Raw genomic sequence first — 16,980 nt, 5'->3', positions numbered from 1 at the left:
CTGCTGGGCTCAGCCAGAGGGTGTGGGGGCCGGACTTGCTCCCTTGCTTTGGGAAGACAGGGAGAGAATGACTTGACTTAGGTGGGAGCATAACGGTGCCTCAGTCTCTGGGCAGTGTCTCCCTTCCCCCACCCTCCAGTACACCTCTTTGGATTTGCGAATGACTGTCCCTCACACACAGTCTCAGCAGGTGTCACACTCTGGGCATTTCACCTCTCTTGGGGCAAGTTCAACCTTGTGCCTTCCCTACCTGCCTAGGTGTGGCCCTTCCTGTCCTCTGCTGTGGACCAGATATTCAGCTAGTTCTCAGGTCCTTTCCAGGGAAAATCGACCCATGTGTAACTGCATGTTTGTTCTTATGTCCTCCCATGAACATATTTGTCATGTTCATGGGAGGAGGTGGGTTCAGGCTCTTCCTTCCTCACCACCTTGAACTGACCTTGACCTAGGAGTTTGTAAGGGTCCAGGTACAGACTGCATCCCAGATATGTTCAGTCAGAATTCTGGGAGGCAGGCGAATGTTTAGTGGTACCAGGATTGTTTTATTAAAGCTCCCCAGGCCTGTGGTCCTGGATAGCCTAGCGGGTTGCTGCCTGCTAACTTGGTCTGTCTTAACCTCCTTTATTGAACTTGTATTGCTCTGTAGGAAGTGGCTGAAAGCATACATCTCTGTACTCACGCTTCCAAATGGAACAGGGAACAATTTAACTGTGCTTATTCATTTGGAAAAGTAATCTTCCTAAAACAAGCTTAGTAACAGAAAAAAATCTTGGCTTCGTCTGCACCATGTTGTCACGATAGGCTTACGTGATGCACGTGACCCCTGCCAGCATGGCTCCGGAGCTCTCTGGGCACTGTGTCCATGGGGACACTGTGGAGGATGGTGGACGATGGTGATGAGTCACAGCACTTGCCTCTTCCTTCCATGGACTCTTCTGTTTCGATGACTCCACTCCATGAAGATTAATTATTAACTTTCAATAATAAACAATGAGTAAATAACTTGCAACATTTTAGGAAAGTGCTCCCTTTGCTTCTGGATCTGCTGGCTCATTATCTGTGCCTCTGATGCTCTCCCATCAAAGCATCTTTTCGAGCATGGTTTAAGACACAAGGAAGAGGAGGATGGAGTCCATGGTCTGAGGAGCGCTGGGCTAACATCTAAAGTTTGTCTGAAATCAGAAAAAAATTCCATTAGATAAATCACCTCAGTGTTTTCCAGTCAAGGGAGTCTGCCTCACATCCAACTCAAACACAAGGCTTCCATGTAGGATGAGTTTGTCCATGGTCACAGGTATCAGGAAGAGTGTGGATTCTAATCTGGCTGCTTCCACATCATCTCATGCAGTCCTTTAATCAGACAAGTTCCTGGGACTTGCTTCTGGGATTCCTGATTCAGGAACTGTGAGGTGGAGCCTGGTAATCTGGCCTCTTAAAGAGCCCCAGGTGAGCCTTGGATTTAGTCCAAGACAAGTAGACTCATTTAGTGCTTGGGGATAAGGGAAAATGAATGTCTGGGTTCTACTAGAAGTAATTGGTGGTGTCTTCCTGGTCCAGAACTGAGTGGGAGTAACTGCTAATGCTTGACTGCTGGGGACGAGGCTGCAGGGCTGGATGTGGTGATGGGATGAGGCATGGAGGCTTGGGTCCAGGCTCAGGGCACCATGACCTCACACCCAGTTGACTCCATAGCACTTGGAGTGTCCTCACGTGACATGAGATGCTGCCTGAGTACATCTGGCACATTTTGAAGTCAGGGACTTTTAAAGATGAGTCAAAGCACTTACATTTCTTTACATAAGCTATAGACTTCAACCTGGACAATGCTGATATGTAATATTTTATTAGGCTTTTTAAATTATAAAGGTTTTCTTTATCTTTCATTTCTAAGATAGCTCAGGAACTAGAAAAATAAATCTTTATTTACAGCTACTCCTTCTTATGAAGAAACTGAAAGACAAAGTTTAAGCATGCTTCTCCAGGCAAGAATACTGGAGTGGGTTGCCATTCCCTTCTCTAGGAGATCTTCCCCAACCCAGGGATGGAACCCAGGTCTCCTGCATTGCAGGTGGATTCTTTACCAGATGAACCACCAGGGAATCCCTTCCCAGGTGGTGCTAATGGTAAAGAACCTACCTGCCAATGCAGGAGATGGTAGGAAATGGGAGTTCAATCCTTGGGTCGTGAAGATCCCCTGGAGGAGAGCGTGGCAACCCACTCCAGTATTCTTGCCTGGAAAATCCCATGGACAAAGGAGTCTGGCGGGCTACACCCCATGGGGTCGCAAAGAGTCAGACAGGACTAAAATGACTTAGCATGCACTCCTTCTTAGCTCCAAGGCCAGGATCCAGTTGAGTTCCAATGTTGGGACATATTTCAGCTCCAGCAGCCCAGCCTGCTTGCTGGTGAGTGAGCTGAGGGGCTTCCAGGGTGTTGGTGTTTATGCTGCTCCAGATGGATCATTTCGGGGAGAAGACCAGCCTGACGTGACTAATGGCACTTCTGGCCCCAGCTGGGATGGTGGGGCTCACTTTTGGCTCCCTCTCAGTTTGGCAGGTTTAGAAAGTATTTTCAACTGAAAGCCCCAGGGATTCCGGTACAAAAATGCTGAAAAACCTCAAGTACACTGGTCTGTTTATAAAAATCACAGGGTCCCTGTCCCGCCCAGGAGAGGTTGGGGAAATGCATTCATCTAAACTCGAGAAGGTTCTTGACTGGAGATTTCTATCTGATTTAATCTACATCCGTAGCGATTCCGTAATTGAGCAATAAGTCATTTATTGTGAAAGTTAGGAGTGTGTTTCTGACTGTGACCCAGGCAACCCTAGCTGTGTTCCCTCTCTCTGTCTCCTTGGTCAAGTACAGAGACTGAAGATTTTGGACTAATTTTCTTCCTCTAGAAGCATTTTTAGGATGTTGCCCACCTGCTGTACAAGTAGTATTAAGCAACAAATGCACATGTGTGTGGTGATGTGGGTGTCATAGCAACAGCATCCCTGGATCAGTCCCCACAGCATCTCAGCTTTGGGAGATGGAGAAGTTGAAAGAAAGCTGGCCTGGGAGCCGGAGCCTCGGACGCTGGGGAAGGGCCTTCCCAGTGTGGGGACAGCGCATACCAAGGCAGAGAGCCTGTGGATTCCAGGTTCTCTGCATGGTTCCCTGTGTGTGATGTTTCTGGGCCAAGAGATGAGGATAAAGTTGGAGAGAGAGACTGGTCCCAGGTGTGGCAACTCCAACAGGTAGGCAGCTTTGTGTTCTCCCCAGGTCACCTCATCAGAACCCACTTTGACAGTGACCTTCAAGTAGACCTCTCCAATTCTCACCTCTGTCCACACTCCAGGTTCCTCACTAGCTGTCCCCGTGATACCTCCACCTTAGAACTGGCTTCCCAACTTGCTCCATGACTGGTCATCCTGATCTCATCCACAAAGACAAGAACTCCCTCTGATTTTCCTTCATCCCTCCCCCTACCATGTGAAATTTACCAACTGGGGTCTGCTGACTGGACTTACGAGATGCTCGTCCAAGACGTGAACCCCCTTCAGCTCCACTCCCCATCCCCTCTTCCACCAGCACAGCCTCCTGGCTGCAGGACCCCCTTGCTCTTCCCCTACTGCAGCTGCTGGAGTTGCTCTGGGAAAGAGATCCCGTTGTCCCCCTCACTGGGTGGAGTGCTCTTAGCTTGGGTTCAAGAGAAGTGAAGCATCGGACAAGTCCTGCTCTGAGTCCAGCCACCTCGGAGAGTTTTGCTTTGAAACTCCCTCTGTGGGTGATACAGGGCTGGGGGGGTGGGCTTTCCTCCTGGTACCCCAGCTCTGTAGCTCTCCCATCATCCCAGGTGGGGGCCGAGCACCTGTGCACAGGTGGGGCTGCTGGTGTTGGCACTGACTGGAGCTCAGCCCCCATGTCTCTATGACGTGGGATGCAGGGGCATCAGCTGACAGTGAGGAGGAAGAGCAGGTGGAAGAAGAAGTGGGTCTGGGGATGTGCTATGTAGGCTCGGCCACCCCTTCCTGCTGTCTGGAAGGCTCTGGCTAGAATTTCCCCATGGCTGGTGGCTCTGTGACATTCAGAGCTCAGCTTAAATGTCACCTCCTCAGAGAGGCTCTCCCTGAACTCAGAATCTAAAATAGCTGCCCTGACTCCCTCAGTCACATCACTCTGTTTTAATTCTTGGAATAGCAAGTGTCACTGTGAGGTGTTTAGTTCCTGACTTATTTGTGTCTCTTACTAGTGACATTGAGGCACACTGGGCTCTGAGCAGATTGAAAAATCTTCACGCATAAGCCTGAGACATTCTTCTTCCTTCTGGAAAAAGTACAAATGTGCTATGATGAAATACAGTATAATGCAAAACCCAATTTGGGTATATGGACTTGAATAGCCTGGGATTACATCCTCGTGTGTGTGTATTGTGTGTATTTATGTATGGTGTGCATGTGTGTCTTTGTGTGTGTGTGTGTGTATGTGTGTGTGTGTGTGTGTGTGTATGCATGCACAGGGGTGGGAGTGCATCCTGTAGCCTTGGCTTCATTAACAGCCAATGTAAATCCCAAGTGGCCTGTACCCACCTAGGCAAATAGCAGGTCTGAGCCCTCAGGTCACTCAGCACTTACTGAGCTGTGCACCAGCCTCCTATACCCATCTTCCTCCAGTGAGGTGGAAGCTCAGACACCAGCAGTGAATATTATGTAATTCTGAATTAAGCATATCAAGAAATATATATATGTATATATAAATATATATATGAAAAAAAACAAAGACCCTAATTGGAAAAGAAATAGATACCACAGTGTTCACAGAAGCACTATTTATGACAACCAAGACACAGAAGCAACCTAAACGTTCATCTACAGAAGAATGGATAAAGAAGATGTGATTGATATATATATACATATATATACACACACACACAATGGAGTATTACTCAGCCACAAAATGAAATAATACCATTTGCAGCAACATGGATGAACTTGAAGGGCATTATGCTCAGTGAAATAAGTCAGAGAAAGATAAGTACTGTTTGATATCACTTATATGTGAGCTATAAAAAATACAACAAGCTAGTGAATGAAACAAAAAAGAAGCAGACATACACATGTAGAGAACAAACTAGTAGTTAGTAGTGGGGTAGAGAAGGCGATGGCACCCCACTCCAGTGTTCTTGCCTGGAGAATCCCAGGGACGGGGGAGCCTGGTGGGCTGCCATCTATGGGGTTGCACAGAGTCTGACATGACTGAAGCGACTTAGCAGCAGCAGGGGAAAAAAGACTTATTATGGAATTAGATGAAATCATATGTGTGAAATCTTTGAAATTGTAAAGCACTGTAGAGTTTAAAGGATCTTTCAGTCAATAAAAATTTTTAAAAAGAAAGAAATTTTAAAATGGGAAAAGGAAGCAAACGGGTACTGCTTGGACTCGATGTCTGATCTGGGCCTCAGAGTTGTCTGACTCTGCAGAAGCTGCTGTCTTTTCAAGATGAAGCCTGTCCTGCATCTGAGACAGACATCTTTTGTCTTAAGGGAATGGTTTATATTTATAATTCCTTAAAAAAAAATCCTAACCCTTCCAGGGAAAGATTGTAATTATCCAAAAAAAATCTTATGTATTCTTTAAAAATGAACAAAAAAGCCCATGGTATACACAGTTTAAAATAATCCATGTAAGTGTGTATGTGCCGTGCATGTGTTTCCTTCTGAATCTCTAGTGATGGTCCTGAGGTCCCACGTGGCCTGGGATTGGACCCGTGCACAATTCTCTAAAAGGATGAGATAGGAAGCGACTGTTTATTTAGCCAAGTAGCCGGGACCACTCGTCCTCCCACGGGCAGGAAATACTAAAATAGTGAACAAAGATAAACTCCAGAAAGAAAAGGGATTTCCTCAGCGCTGATCTGGCCCATCCTTTCCGTTTAAGCCCATTCATCAAACTTCCCATCACCTTAGTGGCACACTAAGTAAATCTGGGGAACCAAACCCAGATTGCTGAAAGCTAAGTTATGAATAGGTGTTTCAGACAGTCTTGGCTTCTGTGTGTAAAATAAAATGAGCTCATGTAGGTGAGATGACCTGCCGTTGGGGACCCTATGATTAGCGATGCTTCCTGTTTATGCCTTGAAGAAAGATCAAAGTTCTTTGGGCTTCACACAGGGACCACCAGACACCTGAGGGGGCTTACGTGGTTGAGTGGTAGTCTGCATTTTTTCCTCATTTCTCAAATTCACCTCACTGACCTACTGGTAAATTAGAAACCATATAATATTCTGGGTGGATAGGCAGAGACTGCAGTATTTTCTGTTTTTCATTTATTTAGGCTGGAGGAGAAAAAATAGACTCCGAAGAGGCCCTGATCTATGAAGAGGACTTAGACGAGGGAGACGGTGCTGAAGGCGATTTGGAGGAAAGCGCGAAATTAAAACTCTTCCGCAGGCTGGCCTCTGTGGCCTCCAAGCTGAAGGAGTTTATTGGCAACATGATAACCACTGCGGGGAAGGTTGTTGTGACGATTTTACTGGGTTCATCAGGTGAGAACCTCCAAGTCCTGGGGCGCACAGGGAGCGACCTGGCGAATGATGAAAGAAGGAAACTGTTCTATTCCGCGGCAACAGAATCATAACTGTAGCTTTTGTGAAACTGGCCACGTGTACAAACCACACACACGCGCGCGCACGTAGCTTTTCCCGTTCAGTTGTAGGTTTTATGTACTAGATGGTTTCTGTTAACCTCTGTAAAGCAGTCTTTTCCCTTAGCAGTTAGGTGGCGTTGTTTTCTACGTGACAAACAGGACCACTGTTCACCTCCCTCAGAGCCTGTGGGTGGTGATCTGTGACAAGGGACCCTTTTCTGTCCCCATCCAGAGCTACACATGGGCTTTCGGGAGCTTGTCTGTTTACATTGAGTCATTAGATCTCTTAATTTAACTCTTCAGGATACAGTGTTTTTCTTCCCCAGTTAGATGGTAATCTCGCAGCACACACGCCCACTTCCTCTCCCTGTTGGCTGCAGGCTGCTCCTTCCATAAAAACCTTATCTCCATCTTTGCCCCATCCCCATTGCCCCAGAGCTGCTGCAAACTTTATTCCATCCTACTTCTGTGAAGTTTCATGAGATGAAGCAACTGTTTTTCCATAGGAGAGTTAAAAGTTAGAAAAGTGAAGAGTATTTCTCAAGAAATGTAACTCAGGACTTTAATGAGAAGTTGTTTCAAAATGCTCCCTACCAAGTTTTTAAATGCCTATGAAGGAATGATTTCATTTGACATTTCCACTTTTAGTGATAGAGCAAATCACATTTTGTTGGGCAGGGCAAAGATTTAGTGAGGTTTTATCTGCCACTGAATGCAATATTATCATGAACCCTCGTCAACAGACAAGCAAATCATTATTTTAAAAATTTATCGAGGACAGTTAGAACAGACATACAGTATTCCTGAAAAACTGGGGGAGAAATAGAGACATGGAAACAGGCAAGTAAACATGCTAAATTCTACTGGTTGGAGAAGTGAATGTTTGTTGTTGGGGCTCAAGTGCCACAGGTAGGATTTCTCCTCATCTGATATTTCCCCAAGTTTACAAATTTCACTTTACGTGTGACTTTTTTCACAATACAAATAGCACTAATTCTGATATCATCAAGAGAGAGTGATGAATTTCACTACAAGCATAGGAGGCATTCCTCATCATCCCCAACAGTGACGGAGGCTGAGCTGTGCAGGGTTGCCTCCTCTCCACGTTTTTCACACGTGCACCCCCTGCCCCCGCAGGGATGATGCTGCCCTCTCTGACCTCGTCCGTGTACTTCTTCGTGTTCCTGGGCCTGTGCACTTGGTGGTCCTGGTGCCGGACCTTCGACCCCTTGCTGTTCAGCTGTCTCTGCGTCCTGCTGGCCATCTTCACCGCGGGACACCTGATCGGACTCTATCTGTACCAGTTCCAGTTCTTCCAGGAAGCTGTTCCCCCCAACGACTACTACGCCAGGTAAGAGGCATTGCTGGACAATTTGATGATTCTGTAAGATAATCCTTGAGCCCTTGGGAGGACCCTACCGGGCCCTGAGCATCTGATAAGTTTCTTCTGATGCCCACTGGTGGGTCAGCCGGGCTTTGGTGGGGATGGGGACACGGTCTCTGCCTTGATTGTATTGGCCACAGTCTGGAGGGAAGAGGTGTTGCTTCAGGTGGGGGTGCTGCTGGGGTGAAGCGGAGGGAAGCTGCTGTTTGCCGCAAAGAGCAGACACATGGTCTCGGTTGAGGAAGGAGACCAGGGAGAATGTTTTACAGCAAAGAATAAGAACATGTCAGAGCATCTGTGGGAGGGAGCTCTTGAAGGCAAACAGAGGACAAATTGAGGGTCAAAAAGAACTGAGTGACCATAAAAATCTAAAAGTAAAAACGCATGAGTCCATGGTGTGTGTGTGTGTGTGTGTGTGTGTATGTGTGGATGAGCAAGAGAGAGAGAAAGGTGACAGAGAGAGAGAGATTTTATGTGCTTCAGTTGAAGTTGACTATTATCCCAAAGTCTTGTATGAAAATGAGAATTCAAGGTAAAGAACCCAGCATTTATTTTGACTTTTTGGAAGGAATTCTAGGCTGTTCTCAGTTAATGAGGGAAAACTCCTCCTGACAGGATGTCACTAGTTGATGAAGGGAAAGGAGTGCTAGAATTAGAAAACTACCGTTTACCAATTCTTCATGAGATACTTAAATCTATTCACAAATTGATACCATGACTTAAAGAGGTTTGTGGGATGAAGATTGTTTGCAAGGATGACAAAGTATAAGCTCGCTGATCATTTGCTAATTGCAAATGGAAAAGCCCCTTCTAAGGTAGTCAGCACCTTGACCAGTTGATCCAAACAAACTTTACCAGAGTGGGGTCCCTTGACCTTTCAGACTTCTAGGCTGGATGCAGTATGGGGAACGAGACATTGTATTTTTAAGGCTTTAGACCTAACCTCCAATTTCCAGGAAATATAAGGGGCAGGAATGTGGTTTACTTGACTCCACAGGGAAGCAGTTATTAAATCCAGACTGTAGAATGTAAGGGAAGCGACCTGGTCTCTTAAAAAACCAGCATTCTGAAAAAGAAGTGTGTGTGGAGGGTGTGGGCAGAGATCGTTCTACTTCAAAGGAGAAGCAAGGAAGCCTGCAGACAGATGAGAAGCCCAACTCTGGATCACATCTTGGTTTAAGGACAAATCCTTTTGAGATTAAATGGAGAAATTTCAATATTCACTGGTTATTAGCTGATAGTACAGACTTTCTGTTAGTTCTTAGGTGCATGGTTGTATGTGGTTATCTGGGAAAATGTCATTGTTTTAGAAGATATGGGGTGAATTCTTTAGGATTCATGGACATGAAAAACAGAGGAGCCAAGACATGGAAACACCTAGGTGTTTGTTGATGGATGAATGACCAAAGAAAGAATAGTATACATATATAAGGAATGTTCTGGGGAAGGAGATGGCAACCCACTCCAGCATTTTTGCCTGGGAAATCATACGGACAGAGGAGCCTGGCGGGCTACAGTCCATGGGGTCGCAGAGAGTTGGACACGACTGAGCAACTAAGCGCAGCACACAGGGAGTGTTACTTGCCGTGAAAAAGAAGGAAGTCCTGCTATTTGCAACAACCTGAGTGAACCTGGAGGGCATTGTGCTGAGTGAAATAAGTCAGAGAAAGATGAATACTGTATGATCTCACCGCTTATGTGGAATCTAAACAGAAAGTCAAACCTAAAGAAACAGAGAAGGGAGTGACAGTTGCTAAGCGCTGGAGGGTGGGGAGTGTAGGCAGAGGTGGAAAAAGGTACATACTTTCAGGTATGAGATTAGTAACTCTGAGGATCTATATACGGGGCACTGTAGTAGTAGCAATGCATTGTGATAACATTGTACTGACATGTGCTGAGAATAGACCTTAAACCTTCATACCACAAACAAGAAAAGAAAGAGAGGAGCTATGTGAAGTGATTATTAACTTGATTGAGGTGCTATGCATCATTTTACAGTCTATGATTAGATCAAATCATCATGCTGTCCACTTTAAATATACTATAATTTCACATGTCAATTGTACCTCGATAAAGCTGGGGGGCACTGAGAAGTCTCTTTAATGATGTGGATTTACATAGTATTTATTTTAAGCAGAAGTGGATAGATACAAAATTTCAGTGCAGACATTAGTTCTAGGCTAAGTGAGTCTTTTAGTTTCTTCTAGACATATAATTTTTGCTTTATTGAACACATAGAGAAAAATGATTTTACTGTTGCAAGATCGTTAGTTCCAGACTAAATGAATATTTAAGTTCCACTAGAAGTTTAATTTTTTATTTTATTGAACACATAGAGCAAAAAGTTTTGCACTGTTGGACTTTTAAGGGATGATTTAATTGGAAATGTTAAGTTGTATACCTTCTATGGGGGTGTGGTCACTCCACATACCCCAATTTAAGGCTCTTTTCTGCCATCTAGAGACTGATAATAGGAAATACAAAGACTATTCTGAACCACCTTGAAAACACCTCTTCTGTAAAGGATCAGTTAGTAAATATTTTAGATTTTGCAGGCCCATGGTCTCTGTGACTATTCTTCCAAGAAGCCATTTTAGTGCAAAAGCAGCCCTGTACAAGATTTTAAGGTTTTGGCTAGATTCTTGCAAAACTTTGTGGACACTGAACTTCGGATTTCAAAATATTTTCGCATTTCATGAAATACTATTTTGATTTTTCCCAATCACTTAAAAATGTAAAAGCCATTATTAGCTCACTAGTTATAACAGGTGGTAAACCAGACTTGCCAACCAAGTGTGTGGATAATAGCAGTCCTAATAGTGTAATAACTTACCATCTTTATCTTTTATTGGGATTGCCTCAAACTTAAAATTATGGTTGTAAGTTATTATGGACACTTTGAAGATAATACCTTTAAAAATTTTAAAAGCTTCATCGCCATACTCTTATAGAGTCATTAGAAGTTGGGTGGTTTATCAGAGTATAGATAGTTTGTGCTAAACAATGCAATATATATACATTTATATATACACATATGCATGTGTGTGTATACACATACGTTTGCATGTGAGCTGCCTGGTTGTAGTTTCTTCCTCCATTAACTTGGTGAAAGTAGGGCATTGCCTTTTAGCCTTTGAAAGCTTGGAAATTAATGTATTTTAAATGCTGGCTTTTTCTTAAGGCATACTTTCAATGCATTGCTATCCACCAACTGAGCTGGCAGAAAACAAACTGCAAACAAGCAGGAAGAAAAAGTCATCCTGCGTGGGCGTTTGTCACAAATTTCATAACCACAGAGACTTCAGTCCATGTATCTAGCTTCGGATGTGGCTGTCCTCAAAACAATCCAAGTCGTTTTTGTCTTCTTGTAAGCTTTCAAATAGGCTTTCTGGTGAAGGTTAGCTTTATTTTTAGAATATATTTAGAATACTTTTAGAAATATTGAATTGATTTGTTTGTCATTAGGATGCTTGTTGGTGGTTGTTTGGGAAAGTGTAAAAAAAGAATCAGGAAAAACACTTAAAAAAATAATCCTAACTCCCAGAAATACTGTTCATTTTTGGTCTGTATTCTCCCAGTGCTTTTCCTGTGCATAAATGTGCTTTTTCCAAGCAGACTTTGAATCATGATGCTTGACTGTTGCATAGTATGGTGCACAGGATGTTCTATAACTTGCTCTGTGCAACTTCTGCATCTCTTCATGTCATGAAATGTTCCTCTAAAGTGTGATTTTTCATGGACTGCAAAGCTTTTGATTGCATTTGACTGTGTAGCTGAGCTGTAATGTAGTCAGTCCTTGATTTCTGACCCAGGAGATTTAGATTCTTCATTTTTGCTCTCTTGAGCTTCCATGTTACTTATGAACTTAGGAAAAACTCATAATGAGCGGAAGCAGCCCCAGGGTCCCTCAGCTGCGTGGGATCCTCTGCCGGGCTGGCTAGTGCTCTGCTCTGCGGGAGGGCATGGAGGTTTCCCTGGTCCTGGGACCACACGATGTTACTCCACAGGTCTTCACGCAGGTGTTGTGACCTGAAATCTGGCTCCTGTGTGGAGCACACCTCTGTGGGCTTGTGTTTCTCTAGGGTGATGTCTTCTTTCAACCCAGGGGTCCCAAGAGATCATATGATTCCTTCCAACTCTGCTCGCAACTGGGTGGAGCTCCTCAAAGGTTATAGCCAAGGAAGCCTGTGGAGCAGGTGGGTAGGGAAGTAGTGGACAGGGCAGATGGGAGACTGGGAGGACATAGACAAGGGGCAGGGAGGAGGGCTGCCCCGGGAAAAGTTAGTGATTCCCACCTGTTTGTGCACAGAACTGTCCAAATTCTCCAAAACAAAGTTCAGGGCTCTTTTCTGATAGTTATGAGCTTACCTATGGGAAGGTTGGGCTTCTGTGGTGGCTCTGAAGGTAAAGAATCTGCCTGCAATGTGGGAGAGTAGGGTTCAGTCCCTAGGTTGGGAAGATCCCTTGGAGAAGGAAATGGCTATCCATTCCAGTATTCTTGCCTGGAGAATCCCATGGACAGAGGAGCCTGGCGGGCCACAGTCCGTAGGGTCACAAAAAGTAGGACGTGACGTGATGGGAAGGTTAAGGCAGAGTGAGAGTAGGATATGAGACACTGGAGTATATGGTTCACATGGTTATAAACCATAAAAAATTCAGTGCCCCCTCTTGTGAAGTTGATCCAGCACAATAAAGCTTTAAAGCTAATCCACATAACTTACAAAAGACAGATAACATACCACTCAGCACAGTTTGTTTAATGGAATAGAGCCCAGTTCCAACGTATCCTGGCAGGTCTCCCTAAGGAAAATGGCAGACTAAACAAAATTTGGCTTAGCTAATCCCAAGTATGGGACTTTCCAAAGGTTTTGTGTTTCCTCGGGAATTTCTGTAGACAGCAAACACCTTACGCTTTGAAGGCCAGGAAGCAAGGGTCAGCGTTCAGAGTCCTTACCTGGGTTCCTCTCTGTGATAAAGCCACCAGTCCCAGCCAGCTTGTGTCCTGTGGGTTTTCTGCACAGAAAGTGTGGGATGTGCACTGTGGAGGACGGGACCGAGGCAGGTGGACCTGACTTGCTCTGTGGTGTCCTTGAATCTGAGCTGAAATGTGTTGAATGCTGTAAATAAACATCTACTCACTGGTGACTTTACAAAAAGCCAGTTTTAATTTTGTCAGCTCACTGTTGACTGTTCCCTTGCAAAGATGACACTGCGAGTAATTCTGAGGTGAACTCATGTAAAAACAGTCCTGGGCAAAGTGGGGGTGGTGGGGGCGGTCCTTGTTTTCTCACCAAAGTTATCTGGACAATCGCAGCAAACATTCCGACGAGGGCCAGGTGGAGGGCTTGGCTGGGGAGTCAGCGTCTACGGTTTTCGCAGTCATGACTGAGCGTGATGGAACCTGTAGGTTTTCTTCTGTGTGTCATGAACACTTGTGCGTGGTGAGCGCTCATATGGGGGTGACTGAATAGCCCTCAGAGTCGCCTCTCATCATCTCTGACTGGCTGTCATTCCAACCTCTGCATTTTCTCTGCGTCAGTCACAGTCACTTTCTCTATACTGCAAGGGTTGGACTTCTTTGCTCAAATTCATTTTGTTGTTTTGCTGCTTTTTTTTTTTTCACCTTAGATCCTGCAATCTGAAAATGAACAAGAATTGTGGGAAGGAATGGGAGAGATTCAGGCCATTCCCTGTGGAGGCAGCATTCTCTATTAAATAAATACACAACAACTTGTCCCATGTCGCCCTTTCCATGTCCTGTTTCAACAAATCACAATAAAAAAATGCACTTTGTTTAGTGAAGGAAAAACATGTTTATTCCAGTGTTAAAACAGTATAAGAAAGAAAAGCCAAAGCCTCAAACTTCAGCAATATTTAACCATTCTGTAACAAATAAGAAGAATGAAAAAAAAAACACAAAAAGTACAGTATTATTTATTATATTTATCCTATTCTTACACTAGTCATTAAAATGTCAGTAATGGCTGGAAGAAGCACAAGCTGGAATCAAGATTTCCAGGAGAAATAGCAATAACCTCAGATATGCAGATGACACCACCCTTATGGCAGAAAGTGAAGAGGAACTCAAAAGCCTCTTGATGAAAGTGAAAGAGGAGAGTGAAAAAGTTGGCTTAAAGCTCAACATTCAGAAAACGAAGATCATGGCATCCGGTCCCATCACTTCATGGGAAATAGATGGGGAAACAGTGGAAACAGTGTCAGACTTTATTTTGGGGAGCTCCAAAATCACTGCAGATGGTGACTGCAGCCATGAAATTAAAAGACGCTTACTCCTTGGAAAGAAAGTTATGACCAACCTAGAAAGCATATTAAAAAGCAGAGACATTATTTTGCTAACAAAGGTCCGTCTAGTCAAGGCTAGGGTTTTTCCAGTGGTCATGTATGGATGTGAGAGTTGGACTGTGAAGAAAGCTGAGCACTGAAGAATTGATGCTTTTGAAATGTGGTGTTGGAGAAGACTCTTGAGAGTCCCTTGGGCTGCAAGGAGATCCAACCAGTCCCTTCTAAAGGAGATCAGTCCTGGGTGTTCTTTGGAAGGACTGATGCTGAAGCTGAAACTCCAATCCTTTGGCCACCTCATGCGAAGAGTTGACTCATTGGAAAAGACTCTGATGCTGTGAGGGATTGGGGGCAGGAGGAGAAGGGGATGACAGAGGATGAGATGGCTGGATGGCATTACCAACTCGATGGACATGAGTTTGAGTGAACTCCGGGAGTTGGTGATGGACAGGGAGGCCTGGCATGCTGCAGTTCATGGGGTCGCAAAGAATCGGACACGACTGAGCAACTGAACTGAACTGAATGTGTCAGGAGTCATAATGACCCTGATGCTGTGTCTTTTTCTTCTAGTTTGGAGAAGCCAATGGGCTCCTGGAAAGTGACAGAATGCAGTCACTTTTGTGTTGTGTCTGGTGCCGTTGGCTTTGCAGGTGCTTGTCTAATGTGGCTTGTTCTAGTGCGTTTGCAGCCTTACTGGGACAGCCATGGTGCTGCCTCCTCATCAGAGCCGTCTTAGCCTAGCTAATGGAAACAGCACAGAAAGACAATATTGTTCTTAATGGAGGCAGGTTGGTGAGAACTTCATCTGAAAGCAGTCCAGTGTGGGGAAAATTAATGTCAAGCAGGTCATTTTCATGCTGAGGAATGTGAATGAACCTGTGGTTAACACTCCCCCTTTTTGTTAAGGGTGTCACCACCAGGGAGTCAATGCTTTAGTTTGCCCAGTTGGTAGGTGACATAACAGCAACCAAACTCTTGTTTCTTTTTGGATTAAGTGACTGATCTCAGATCCACTTTATCTGTGCTCATCTAAACGGCAAAAACTGGGAACAAAGAGAAACAAATTGACTTTCCACAGATAAATGGAAAATCAATAGAATGTAAATACTTGACCCTCAAGTCCATTCAGGAAATCTCCACAACCTGATGGTCACCTGGGGCCGTGAGTGGGTGTGGTGTTGACCCAAGACCCCTGGGAAAGGGGGGTCCCTGGGTGGGGTGTCATCCTGCCACCAAAGTGACACCTGGCATCGTGTTTAAAGTAGCCATTGCCCCTGACCAGGCAGACGAGCCTCCGCACTGGACATCTGTCCAACTTGAACCTGAAACCTCTCAGCCTGGGCTTCTGGAAGTACACCCTCGACCAGCTGTGTCTCGCCTTTGCTCTTGAGCATGCCTCTCAGGAAGGGTCTTCTTCCAGTGTCCAGGAAGGACCCACCCTGTCCTGTGACCTGATTTCCTTGCTGACCTGGAGGGCAGTCAAGCTCTGGAGCTTGGACAGAGCAGCTCACCTGCACGGGTCACCGCAAGTCAGGACCTTTCTGCCCAAGTGCTGTCCCTGCTCTCAAGGATAAAATGTAGTCCAGTGAAGCTTGCCAGGTGAAAAGATGACTTGTTCTACATTTAATCTTTCAAAATATGAAGAGGAATAGAGATTAGGCAGAGTTGGCAGTTATTTTTTTCTACATTTGCTCCAAATGATTAGTATTAATGAACGTATTACAAACTAAGCCTGGATGGTACATTTAAGTGCTTTCAACTTTAAAAATTAATAGCAAATTAATGATGGTAAAAGTTCTTGTGGTGGGAAGATGGACTAATCCTTCAAGTTAAAATAACAGCTGATGAAAAATTAAAGCGATCTTTTAAGAAAGGGCATTTTGGAACGAAACAATTATTTTGCTATCAAACGGTTTGTTGGAAAGTGTGACCATCTTGTTTATTAGAGCTAACATTCTCATTCATGGACTGGACTTTAATTCAATGCAGTAACACCTCGTTAATTTTTTAGACTGTAGATAAGCCAATTTGGCTGACTTGCAAAGCATTTTGAGGACAAATATACAGAAGGATGTTGCCTCATAACTGCTTGGCTTTCTGAAATTCAGAATGTTTATTATGCAGTAACTGTGGCTGTTGTTGTCTGCATTTTTTTCTTTTTCCAAACTTTAAACTTTTTATTTTGTATAAGTGTAGCTGATTAACAATGTGGTAGTTTCAGTTGACGGAGAAGGCAATGGCACCCCACTCCAGTACTCTTGCCTGGAAAATCCCATGGATGGAGGAGCCTGGTGGGCCGCAGTCCATGGGGTCGCTAGGAGTCGGACAAGACTCAGCAACTTCACTTTCAATTTTCACTTTCCTGCATTGGAGAAGGCAATGGCAACCCACTCCAGTGTTCTTGCCTGGAGAATCCCAGGGACAGGGGAGCCTCGTGGGCTGCCATCTATGGAGTTGCACAGAGTCGGACACGACTGAAGCGACTTAGCAGCAGCAGCAGCAGTTTCAGTTGAACAGTTAAGGGAATCAGCCATACATATACATGTATCCTTTCTTCCCCAAACCCCCTCCAATCCAAGCTGCCACATAACATTGAGCAGAGTTCATGTCTGTACAGTAGGTCCTTGTTGGTTTCCATTTTAAATATAGCAGTGTGTTCATTTTAGTTCT

At 44.6% G+C, this 16,980-nt stretch overlaps 1 protein-coding gene across 1 annotated transcript in view; it reads left to right on the top strand.

The window, feature by feature from the left end:
• PIEZO2 (piezo type mechanosensitive ion channel component 2) overlaps window positions 1-16,980 on the top strand; it is a 252,170-nt gene that overhangs the window by 141,809 nt on the left and 93,381 nt on the right. Inside the window, exons 6-7 of the mRNA XM_055559293.1 lie at window positions 6,315-6,525; window positions 7,764-7,977. Of these exons, the coding sequence (XP_055415268.1) occupies window positions 6,315-6,525; window positions 7,764-7,977 (425 nt within the window). The remainder of the gene's footprint in view (window positions 1-6,314; window positions 6,526-7,763; window positions 7,978-16,980) is intronic.

The sequence above is a fragment of the Bubalus kerabau genome, chromosome 21 (genome assembly GCF_029407905.1).
Source record: "Bubalus kerabau isolate K-KA32 ecotype Philippines breed swamp buffalo chromosome 21, PCC_UOA_SB_1v2, whole genome shotgun sequence".
Taxonomy (NCBI): Eukaryota; Metazoa; Chordata; class Mammalia; order Artiodactyla; family Bovidae; genus Bubalus; species Bubalus kerabau.
This window is presented reverse-complemented; position numbering and strand designations above follow the sequence as displayed.